Source organism: Cryptomeria japonica, chromosome 3 (assembly GCF_030272615.1).
Source record: "Cryptomeria japonica chromosome 3, Sugi_1.0, whole genome shotgun sequence".
Taxonomy (NCBI): Eukaryota; Viridiplantae; Streptophyta; class Pinopsida; order Cupressales; family Cupressaceae; genus Cryptomeria; species Cryptomeria japonica.
This window is the reverse complement of record NC_081407.1, coordinates 733,803,270-733,815,691: the sequence shown is the minus strand read 5'-3', so window position 1 is coordinate 733,815,691 and position 12,422 is coordinate 733,803,270. Positions and strand designations below refer to the sequence as shown.

General features: G+C 34.2%; 1 protein-coding gene across 1 annotated transcript; it reads left to right on the top strand.

Annotated features, from left to right (window-relative positions):
- The first annotated feature begins 10,454 nt into the window (after nt 1-10,454).
- Nucleotides 10,455-11,450, top strand: LOC131074898 (protein LEAD-SENSITIVE 1). Its single transcript, XM_058011631.1, has 2 exons — nt 10,455-10,608; nt 10,736-11,450. Exons 1-2 carry the CDS (start codon nt 10,497-10,499, stop codon nt 11,227-11,229), a joined length of 606 nt encoding a protein of 201 aa, XP_057867614.1. The 5' UTR covers nt 10,455-10,496; the 3' UTR covers nt 11,230-11,450.
- The last annotated feature ends 972 nt before the right edge of the window (nt 11,451-12,422 follow it).

Here is a 12,422-nt window from a genome sequence, read left to right as displayed (position 1 = left end):
GGCTGGCCTATTTGCATGGTTAGCAATACAAAACTGAATCCTCACCAATGAAACCTTTAGGAAACTAGGATTTGAGGGACCCAGCAGGTGCCCTTTATGCGAAAAGAAGGAAGAAAATACTAATCATATATTGTTAACTTGTGAATATGCACACATTTGCTGGGGTTGGTTGAAAAAACAACTGAAATGTTATACCCCTATTCCTAGCACTCTCTCTGACATATTCCATGCATGTCCCATCCGGAACATAGGATGTATGTACAAATATCTATGGGTCATATCCCCCTCCTTAGTGATCTAGGAAATCTAGAAGGAGAGAAACAAAAGGATTTTCAAAGATTGTAAAATGCAATGGGCCCAACTAACCAATAAAATTGAAGCTACCATAGTAGAAATGGTAAATAACCAAATCTCTAATAGTCAGAGGGATGTCAATATGACCTATTGGGATGAAAAGATGAGACTAAGGTGGAAGGGTCTAAGGATTCCACCTTTCATAGGGAAAGGTCCAACACCCAACAACACAAAATGTGTACAATGTAAGTGGCTACCCCCTAAAGCTGGATGGGTTAAGCTTAACTTTGATGGGGCATCTAGGGGCAATCCGAGAGAGGCTAGACTTGGATGTTGTCTTCACAATTCTAAAGGAGAAGAACTGGCTTACATGCCCATAGCCATGGGCAAAAACACAAACAATGAAGCAGAGCTGAAAGCATTAGCATAAGGTATAAATCTATGCAAAATACTAAATGTAAAGAGGATTAACATTGAAGGGGACTCGGCAATAATCATTAATGCCCTAAGAAAAGGGGCAATGCCTGATTGGAAGCTAAATGCCTCCCTAACTAGGATACTGACGGACATCAAAGCATTTGACAGAGTCATCTATAACCACATCTACAGAGAGGGCAAAAATGGGCTGACCACCTAGCTAACATGGGGGTAGATGGCAAAATAGTGATCCATGTAGCCCCTGGCATCTATCCTTAACAAGATTTTTAGACGATACACAACCTATAAAAATACCAACATTTATATAGATATATATCTAAAACAACCTTTTACACTTGCTAATTAGAACACTCTATATATATAAACCCATTTATAATCACTCATATAAACATATAAATATATACATAATATTTTGTATATATATATGCATATATATGCTGATTATATGAGTTTGTATACATACATCACTTTATATATATTGACTTACCACTGGCATTAAACTTTTGTTATAAAATATGCAGTAATCACATTAACATACTACACAGTATGGCGGGTGAGCCACCAGGAAGAGACTATAGACAATCTTTCTGCATAAATTTAAATAGATTATTAAAATTGATACAAATTTATTAACATATATAGATAGAACATATAAAAATATTAATATTACACCAAACAAGCATATACACATAAACACCCTCATTTAACAGATGAAATACCTGTAGCCTCTGATTTTTTAATATTATACATATATATTATATAAGTTACATATATATATATATATTAAACATATATTATATATATAGCCCCATATATTATGTATCTTATAATATATATATTATACTTACGATTATATGCTTTCACGAATAGTGACACCAAATATGCACATTAATTTTAATTTATTATCTATTATATATATATATATGTCATCTCATATATTCATATATATTTTATATTCACTTTGTTTATTATTTATACGTTACTTATCATATGTTAAGATATATATTCTTTATATTTAAACTTTAGTCTCAGGCATATTCTTTACACTCATATGCCTTGGTTTAGGATAATCATCAGCTCCTTATGATGGGTATATTCAATATTATGGAAAGTCAATACTCTTAATCAAAGTGTCTGATCATCATTACACATTTGATCTCAGAGAGATCTGGGCCATTATGGCAAGTTAAAGTCCCAATGAATAGGACATTAGCTGGATGTCTTAGTTGGAAACTCGAATGGACATTAGCCAAAATATGATTGTGGCTTGTAACTAAAGGAAACTCAAAAATGATATCTTCATAGGCGGATCTTTATCTGAAGATTTGGAAATTATATTAAATTAATTAGAGATTTCTGAAGGGGATGAAAGTATGCAAGATTTAAGAGAGGATGTGACACTTCAGTCATTAACATAATTACCTAGCGTGACTATTAAGCCAAGCCTTCATGGTAAAATTAATCTTCATGACCAATATAGGCCTGTCTAGTTCTATGTCATTGTTACCTCTTCGATTAAACCAAATATAGATACCCCTATTAGACTGATTAGCTCAAAGAGGCAAATGGCCTTCAATGAGATCATCACCAGGGAATGCCTCAAATGCATTATTCACCTTCCTCATGCCTTAGTACTAGATGTTGTAGAGAACATCCTTGGCCAAGACTATCTCACAAACACTGACCGAACTAGAGAAAACTCTGATGTGGTGGCCATGTTTTTGGCCATTACGGTGTTCTTCACCAAGAATAGAGAGGACACGGGCACTCTATGCAAGGAGATCTTCATAGCCTCAATCTTGGGTGAAATGGAGAGGGTTCTTGTCAATATTAACAATGATTGGACCATACCAAGGCCAAAAGATTATGATGTTTTTATGAGAAACAATAGGCTGGTGCCTAGACTCCCTATTATCACTATGGGTGAGGAAGAATTTACCAAGGAAAGGACTGTTGAAGTAAATAGGAATGTTAATTTCATGTTTTACTTATTTCATGTAAGGAACCCGTCAAAGACTACTTGGTTCGAAGACTTCTTAAAGGAAGAGGGCTTTGATCTAGATGATGGGGAAGGGGAGACCCCTTCCCCTTCAAGCTCAGATTAAGGTGGCTATGGATACTGGACAGAAGATGTGACAATTTTGTTCCTTCCTTGTCACTTTATATTCTGCTTAGCTTGATACTCTAGCTTATTACTATATTAAGAAAAACAATGTTAGCTTATGGACAATACAGACATTGAAAGAGATATTAATCTCACCATATCTTAAGGATAAACATAGTTGGTTTAAATTCAAGAAAATAGTGTGATTTTACTGTTAAATTTATGGTTTTACTCATATCCATTTCATGAGAATAGCTCTCACCTTTCATTTTAGTTACTATTGTTGTTCCTGTTCATATACTCCTACATATATTGAGGATTGGCTGACATATTCATATACTGTTTTGTACTCATATATATGAATATATACTCATATATATGAATATAATCATTTGCGTATATTCATATATAGGTATATACTCATATAGGTGGATACATAATCAGGGAGGGATTTGTTAATAAAGTCTACAATGAAGGCCTTCGACATCTATATATGTAGACTTATATGAACTAAGAGCATCAATAGCAAAGATCTATTATTTCTGCAAGTTGTTAAAATATACTTGTATTACACTTGTTGTTGTGCTATCTATATATGGAAGATTATCTAACATTTTACAGGCTATGAGTAATAAGTGGCAAGCATGCAGAATATGTTGGGTGAGAATTAAAGTTAAATACTGCTATGATACTCATCCATTTCTATCTATTTCCCTTTTCGTATAGATTGTTCATGGCCATGTGAGTTAGCTTGACACGGATACAGGCATAACAGAATCCCCTTTATCCCTTTTTGTTATTGTATCCTGGATATCATCCATTATTGGGGATAACATCCTGATACAAAAACAAAAGGTAGTAAATCGGTGGTTCATAACTATTGATGTGCATTTTTCAAAAAGGGAATTACTATGAACTCTGTAGGAAATCGAAACACTCTGTTTATATTTCTCTAATTATATTTCTGTGTTCAAATTTTGGAATGACAGATCCAATTGGATAAATGGCTGAGGAATAATCCTTGACTGGAATATAAAATATAGTAGGAAAATTAAATTTTACTAACAATTTTGGCAAGTGGTATGAAAACTAATCATGTAGGAGGACCAAGGCCATCTTAAACAAAAGAAAGGAAGTTAGCTATGCTGAAACGGTCTATAAACAACATTAAATCAAAGATCAAACTCAGGACAGGGCACGAGAAGAGCATTGATAATTGTAATATGTGGAAAGGGGCTTATAAGGGAAAAAAAATATTTTCCCACCTTGATCACCCTTAGCCTGGGGTGCTATTGTAATTTTCAAAAATCTTGATATTGTAGTTGAAGGATTTTTCTGGACTTTGGTCTCGGGAAAGGCCGAAGGTTTTCTCGCCTCCACTCTTTCCTACCAGTGCCCGCACGAGTGGAGTGTTGTACATTTTATTATTGATTAATAAAATTTTGGTTTAGGCCTTTTACCGATCAAAAAAAAAAGTCATCTTCAATAATAAATAAAACAAATTAAATAAATATACAATAAATAAATCTCGATTAAATATCAATAAATTAAATTAAAAAATAATTCCTTAATTAATTCTTAATTAAAATAAATAATCCAATCATGCAATAAAGTCAATAATCAAGCCACGACTGATCAAAATAAGAAGCCAAAGAAATTTGACCTCATGACCTACGAAATAAGCTAGAAGAGACTTAACCAATACGCGACATCTCTAGTTGACCTTAAAGGGGAATCGACCAAGCAAAAGACATCAAAATAAACTAACAAGGTATACACCTTAGACCAAGAGTGTGTGAGGGAAACTATGTCATATCCAACAAGTTTCCATTGGGATAGGACATGCTCAGACCTATGAAGCTAGGTGGAGTCAATGTCTGGTACCTGCAAACCTGCATCAAAGACTAAACACAGCATATACGATACATATTCATCATATTAGACAAGCAAGCGATAGTGAATCACGATGACATATCACGCTTAGAATGAGTGATATGGCATCATCTCTACTCACAAAGATAATCATGCAATACAATATCAAAACAACGCGTAGAACCATCACCATGAAGTAAGGTTAGTATCATAATCAATCTCATAATACATATAAACAAATAATCATATGTGAATCCACTAGTCATATAAATCCATCCATCTAGGAGATACCAAATCAACATCCACAAGAATCAAATATCATATAATAAGTCTCGCATCACCAATCATAAAAGTAACCAATCATAAAGAGTCATCTCAAATACCATGAGTCCACATAAGGTCCTAGTATCATAGATACCATCTCAAAATAGTAGAAGAGTCATAAACATCCATCAAAATAACCAGATCAGAATGCAAATCAAAATGCAAGTCTAGGAGGGACACTACAACTGAAACCAGAGAAAAGATCTTATATGAGATGTCCATGAAACCAGGTATGTATATGTCATTCACCCCTTGGCATTTGCATTTACATTATGTCTTAAATAGGTTGAAGCACACTCGAAACCAGAGGAAACAAACTCTTAAATGGGGTGCTATACACTTGAAACAAAAAAGCACTCGCACACAGGCATGAGGATGAGTAGAACTAGTGGACTAGGGATTAGACTATTCCTACTCTCCTTCCCAACATGGATCACCTAGATGAAAACATATAAGGGTGAGGTATCTATGTTCCCTTTCTCTCTCTCATCATTCTTCTCATGGATCACCTGGATAAACATATCTAGTGTGTATTCATGCTCTCTCTCTTCTTCCTCTCATAAACTCATAGCTTTTCTATCGATAGTTCATGGATGATGCTTTCTTTTCTCTTTTATGTGATCACTTGTGCTCACGAGATGGAATTTTTTTTCAAGAATGATATTATTTGTTGAGGCATTTTGATATCAAGGTCTCTTCAGCCATTTGACTTGAGGTCTTGTTTTTAGTACTAACCCCTTGTGTTATGTGCCCTTGCATATGTTTGAGTGAGAAGATCCTAAGATTGGGGGCTTAGTTCCTCAAAATCAGAGATATCTTATACTCCTTGTGATCTTGCTTTGCATTCCTTCTCTCCTTCATGTCTCTTTCTTCTACTCTACTATGAGTATTTGTATAAGCTCATACTCCCGCTAAAGTGGGGACAAAGTGTAACATCTTAAAATTGCGCCCTTTTCAATTTTGACCATATTTGGGGCCCTCACCTTAGTGTTCTCATCCTCATGCTTGATCGGGACCTATTAATATCTTTACCATGCAATAAATACCATATTTTCATCTTGTACCTTATGGGGACCTCTTAACCCTGGACCAATTGGGGTAAGACTATGGCGTGGATCCTTGGTCCTCAGTGGGAGCATGGCGCCACAACATGGTCCTTAGTGGGACCATGGCACCACACCATGGTCCTCAGTGGGACCATGGCGCCACACAATGGTCCTCCCTCATTGGGGCCCAATTTCAATCCAAGACCCCATCCAAAATTTGAGTGGGAATTACTTCTCTATGTCAACCTATGTCGGAAAATTAATATGTTTGATGATAGGAAAGTATATATGTAGGCCTACCCCTCTCATTTGGGTTGAAGGAAACAAAAAGGGCAAATACAAAGATCTAAGGCAAGGAGAACCACATTCAAGCAATCAAGAATTCAAGCTTTAAAGAATTCATCATCAAGCATTTCTAGAGGTCTTCAAGGTTGGATACTCTTCATCTATCAATTGTGAAGCAACATTACATTATTCATTTGCAAGCATGTATGTGTGTTAGGATTTTTTCATGTTCATGCCATTTCGCACAACTTATGTGATTACATTCAAGAAGTGAAGCATCATTATCATTAATTGAAGATCTGAGGTATACCTTTCCATCATTCATTTCAAGTATTTGCAATATTTCATTCAAGGTTAATTCCTAAACTAGGGTTTGACGTAGGCAAGCCCCTATTCCCAACCTAATTCCCTTTCTTTCGGTATGCAATAAATAGGTGCGCACCTGTACTTCTCAGAATAATCCTTAGATACAGAGATGGAACAACCCTTTTTGGTGTGCAAAAAATTCAAAGGACTATGTCGCCATGTCATCATCCTTGCTCTTTCGGGGTATTTTCTGAGGGAAGATCCGAATCATCTTATATTACTCAAATCTAGGTGCACAACAAAATCCTAAACTTTTAGCTCATTAGTTTTCTCAGTTTTGTCTTCAATTTCAGCTTTTTACCCTAAATTAGCATTTCAACTTACAAAAGAGGGAAATACACATCATAATCAGTCAACCCACTTAGTATTCAGTCCTTATCTAATTTGTGACTGATTCTAGTGGATTCCTCCCATCTTTTAAATGTAAAGGAATTCCTCCCTCACAGTGAAAATTGATTTGATGATTTCTCCTTCTATGTAGATAAATGTGATTGAAATGACTAAAAGGAAAGGTTCTCCTGTTAAGAGAGATTCTAAATGATGACTGTAAATTAAAGGATTATACCTCCTAGTGAACTTTTGCTTGTGTCCACATGGAATTAGGGTTTAATGAAAGAGGATGTAGATGTCCACTTCAATGCTTGAATCTTCACTTTATTGCTACTCTAGGGCTTGAAGGAAGACTAGAGATGGTCAATTTCTCTTGAATACTTGATTGCTTGATCTCAATCGTGTGTTCAAATGCTTCTTGAATGTGATAGATAGATGTCCAAATGAGAGGGGAAATCCTCTTTATGTACTTCTCTGTCGGGAAAATTGATTAATTTTCCAACATGAACCAACACCGAGAGGCAAGTCCCACTTAAAATTGAAATGCTAAAAATGGGTTTAAAGAGGGCCCACTTTAGGGAGGACCATGGTACCATGCTTTGGTCCTACCCTATTTTGGGTTACGATCAAGGTGTCCAAGGGGGTGCCAATAAGGGTTTTTGATGTTTGTGATGTGCATGAGGCCTTCAATCAGGCCAATGGGCACAAACACTAAGGTGAAGACCCAAATGAGGTTGAAATTGCAAGGGGTGCAATTTTAGGATGCTACATACACACACACACACACACACACACACACACACACACACACACACAGATATATATATATATATTCCATATCCTTGGTCTTCATGCCATCCCCCCTCCTCTCCTTTTCTCCATACCCTCACCCCTCTATATTATCCCCCTGGGCCTGCAAACAACCATTTTACATTGATCCTTGATCTCTCATTCATCCTAATGATGGATCGCAGAGTGTCATATGAAACATTGATGATCAAAAAATTGCACACAATCGAATCCAAAAGTTATTTATCATCAATTTTATGTTTCCTTATAATCTTCTTTTTTGTTTAAAAAGTATTAAATTTGATGATTTTCTCATATTTATGAATGTTATATATTTTTTAAATTTTCATCTCTTAGAGTATTTTACAAAGATTTTTTTTCAATATAGATTTTCTAGTATTTTTAAAATAGACTATATTTTAGCATACTTTAAAAGTGGATAATTAATTTAAAATTAATTTTTTTACTAGTATTTGGTGAATTATTTTACAAGAAAATTTTATTTGAACTTTTTTTTAAAATTGAGGATTATTAGTTTTTTTGCAAAGTTGTAACGTCATCTATATTCTTTGACAAATGTGGTCCTTATTATTATTGGCGTGGTTGTAATTGGAGTATCAAACATTGATCCTATATAAAGAACTTGGAGTAGGGTTTCACTTGTTTTCAATTTACACTTTCACTACAATAAATTTGATTTCTTAGTAATTCTTGGATCATGTTAAAGTGAGGAGTTCATATTATTTTAGTTTATTTATAATCCAAGATTCCATGCAAAAATTGAATTAATTTTTGAAATGTGCATGATGGTTTGAAAATTTTGCAATGTGTTCCATTATGTTTTATTTAGAATTCATTACCACAATTGTATCCTTGCTCTATTACTTGACAAATTCATATGGAACCTTTGATATCAAATATAAATATAGAATAACTAATGGTAGTGTTATCTATGAAGACTTGATGGGTTTCACCATAAATATCGGTCTCATCAATAGAATTGAAACATGCAATAAATATTGCAAAGATTATTGCAATGGAAAAAACCAAGAGATGTATGCCATCAATAGAAATAAAACATGCAACAAACGATCACAAAGCTTATTAGAATGAAAACAACCAAATAGGTATATCAAACCTTAAGAATTACAAATGGAAATGCTTTGTCCATGAATTTATCACTTTATCAATACAAGTCATTTGTAGAAAATCCACAGCATGAATTTCTTGAAAATGCTTTAGAAACTCGAAACAATCTATGCATTCTAGAGATTAAATTTACATATTTATATTTTTATTCTTTGAGTGTTATTCATTTGATTTTTTGGTACGCTAAAATATTTTAATTAAAAAACTCTCGTCTTTGTTAAGTGCAGCCCAAAGATCAAAGTCAACTTAATTTTGTAGTTACAGAGCTTTTATTTAGGCATGTGGGTGTGCCAATTTTGCGATAGAATATGGTGGGTAACATGCTATTTGATTTTATTTTTTGGATTTTTTTGACATGTGAGCTTATAGTGAATTTTAGTGAAAAGTGAAGTGGAAAGTGGAGGAATCCTAATTTTATATGATGTTGAAGAATAGTCTTTTTAGCCTTTTGGTTTAAACTACCAAGATAGTGCAAGAATGACTACAATTGAAACACTATTATAGAAGTTTCAAAAAGAAACTAGTTTTTTTACCAAATTAATTTTTTAACCAACATTAATGATAAGTTTTTAATTTACAATGTTATACAAATTGGAAAATGGTGCATAATCCCAATCTCTAATAATCTAAATCAGTAGCAAGTATAGTTTGAAACAAATCAATGAAATTAAAGGCTTTAATCCATTGCGGTGGAAATTTTAGACCTTTCAAAGATAAGAATCTTATAATTAATATAGTTAAATATTATTTCTTAGTTAATTAAATTTAACAATTAACAAATATGTTGACTTGCACATAAAATATAGATCTAAAATCTCCTAAAACCAAAAACTAGAGGTATTGTTTACGATTCTTTGGATGAAGGCACTATGAGATAAATTTATTATGTAAATCCTCATGATATCATATGAACGATTTGATGGGTGGAAATGAAGTTTGACTTATAAGAATAATTTAAATAAAAATCATAATAGAAAGATTATTTTCTTCACCTTCCTAATGTATGAATTTGTTAAGATAACATTTACAAAAACCTCATATGAAATTCTCAAGTTATTAAGGTCAAGTTATTAAGGTAAAGAATAACTTTAAAAAAATAAAAATAAAAAACTTTAAAAAATAAATATGCTTAAAGTAAACTTACAAGAACTATTTCAAATTCTGATTCGGCTAATCCATAATTGATAAGCAGCGGCACTTGTCACAAGAGGAAGCTCGGCAGCCATTCCGGAACCATTTTTCCTAACAAAATTATATTATACCGATCTTGACCGAGTTAAAAAAAAGAATTATATGTGAACAATATTTCCAGGAGCATTAGACAGTAGCAGTAGCGTTAGATAAACGCAACTTAAAGCTATTGTTAGTGGTTAGAGAATAACTTAAGGAATTATAAACACAGGTTCTTACCTTAATGACTAAGCAAACACATTATTAACATCTTTTCCATTATAAAACCATGAGATTTTATCCAACAATGCAGCGTCCCAAGGCTTGAAATGGAGAATACTCCCTGCGCACCGAGGCCCCGCATCCACGTTGAGATGAGCAGAAGTGAAATCTTAGCCGGGGATCACATTTACACTTCGCGGGGCTCCTACGACCACCACGGTACACTCATCATTAATTTTTCAATTTTTTATTTCTTTTTAATGGATTTGTTGCAGTGGGCTTCGAAATTGTTTACGAATGTTCTTACCATTTTTGGTTTCAATTGTTTTGGGAGATTCATGTACAGGTATTTATATTGGGGAGAATCGAGTAATACATTTTCAAAATTCCGTAGAAGGCACGATTCTTGCAAGTTCCAGTCCTCCAGTGGGGCCGTGCCCTAATTGCAGGTACCGCAGCGAAACGAGTGGAGTCGTAGTGAGTTGCTTAGATTGCTTTCTATTGGGCGGAAAGATTTATAGATATGAATATGGAAGAGGAATCACTTCTACTCTAACAAAACAGCCATGGTGCGCGTCTGCCGCTTCTGATGTCCCGGAAAATGTAATATGTCGTTCAAAGGAGCTGCTTAAATATGGGTTTGGAGAGTACGATGTGGTTAGGAACAATTGTGAGCACTTTGCTCTCTTGTGTAAGACCGGGGAGGGTCGTATAAGTGGGCAAGTCGTCACTTTGTCGTCTGTTGCATCGGTAGTTGTCGGGGGCCTAGTGGCGGTGCCCATCCTGTTATATAGGTATAATAAGAAACGATGGGCGCGCAAATTGGCAAAAGCCACTTGAACCATCGGTGAGGAAACTATTAAAACAGGAGGAGAAGCTACAATTACTTAGTACTATAATGATATAGTTTCTTACTAGTCCCTGCCTATTCAGGCGGAGAGTAATGTTCTCTTTGTATTTCTATCAACTAGCAATTACACTTTGGTGTGTAATGGGTACATCGAAGATGTGTGGAAGGTCAATTAGGGAAAAAGTTGGTGTATTTTGCATACATTTGTTTAGTGTGTAAGTTCAATTGGTGGGCCATTTAAACATTGATGTTGTTTGTGCAACCAAGGTTTCAATTGAGAAGTGATAGCTTAAAATGAACTATGCATCTAGTTATAGGGATCCAAATATGACTTAAAAAATTGATCTGATTAAGGATCTATGACTGATTGCATAAAAATGCTAACGTTACAATGCTTAACAAATTGAAATTAGCATGTACATAAATGTTTAATTACAAATAAATTGAAGTGATGAAATAGAAAAATTAGAGAGAAAGAGAAAAGAGACACAAACAACAGAATTTGATTACGGAGTTCGCCACAAGATGACTACGTCTTCGGGTCTGCCCAACTGGGTGAGACCGATCCAATTATGCTAAAAAAATGAGTTTACAAAGAGTTACAAAGCCACTCCTATCCGCACAATGCAACTTTTCAAAGTGCAAGAGTGAAGTACCAAAATTTACAATAGCTTCCTTTTGCTTCACCACTTGCAAATTACAAAAAAACTTAGAAAACACTTAGCCAAAATTTCTTCTCCAGTCTCTTTACTAATTTCCCAAATTCACTTACAAAAATTATCTCCCCTCAAAATGTCCAACATACCTCCTTTTATACAATTTTTTTTGCTAATATGAACTAAAACCATATTATTTGCAAATATACCCATATCTCCATTTATAACTAAAATCTTTAAGAAATTCCCTAATAATCCATTGGGAGAAATTATAAACCCCTCATAATAGTTTTTATATTTATTCTCAAATATGGGACTAACAATATCCCCCAAAATAATCCCCAATCCATCACAAAGGTTTAGTAATCTTTCAATATTTAATTTTAGCCCTTAAATTACCATACTTTCGGACTTCCTTAGTTTTTTTAAGAAAAATCTGAGGGTTGTTTGTTATATATTAGTTGGGATTCAAATATAGGATTTGCTAAAAATGAGGTTTGACGTGCATTCACATTATGGAAAGGTGG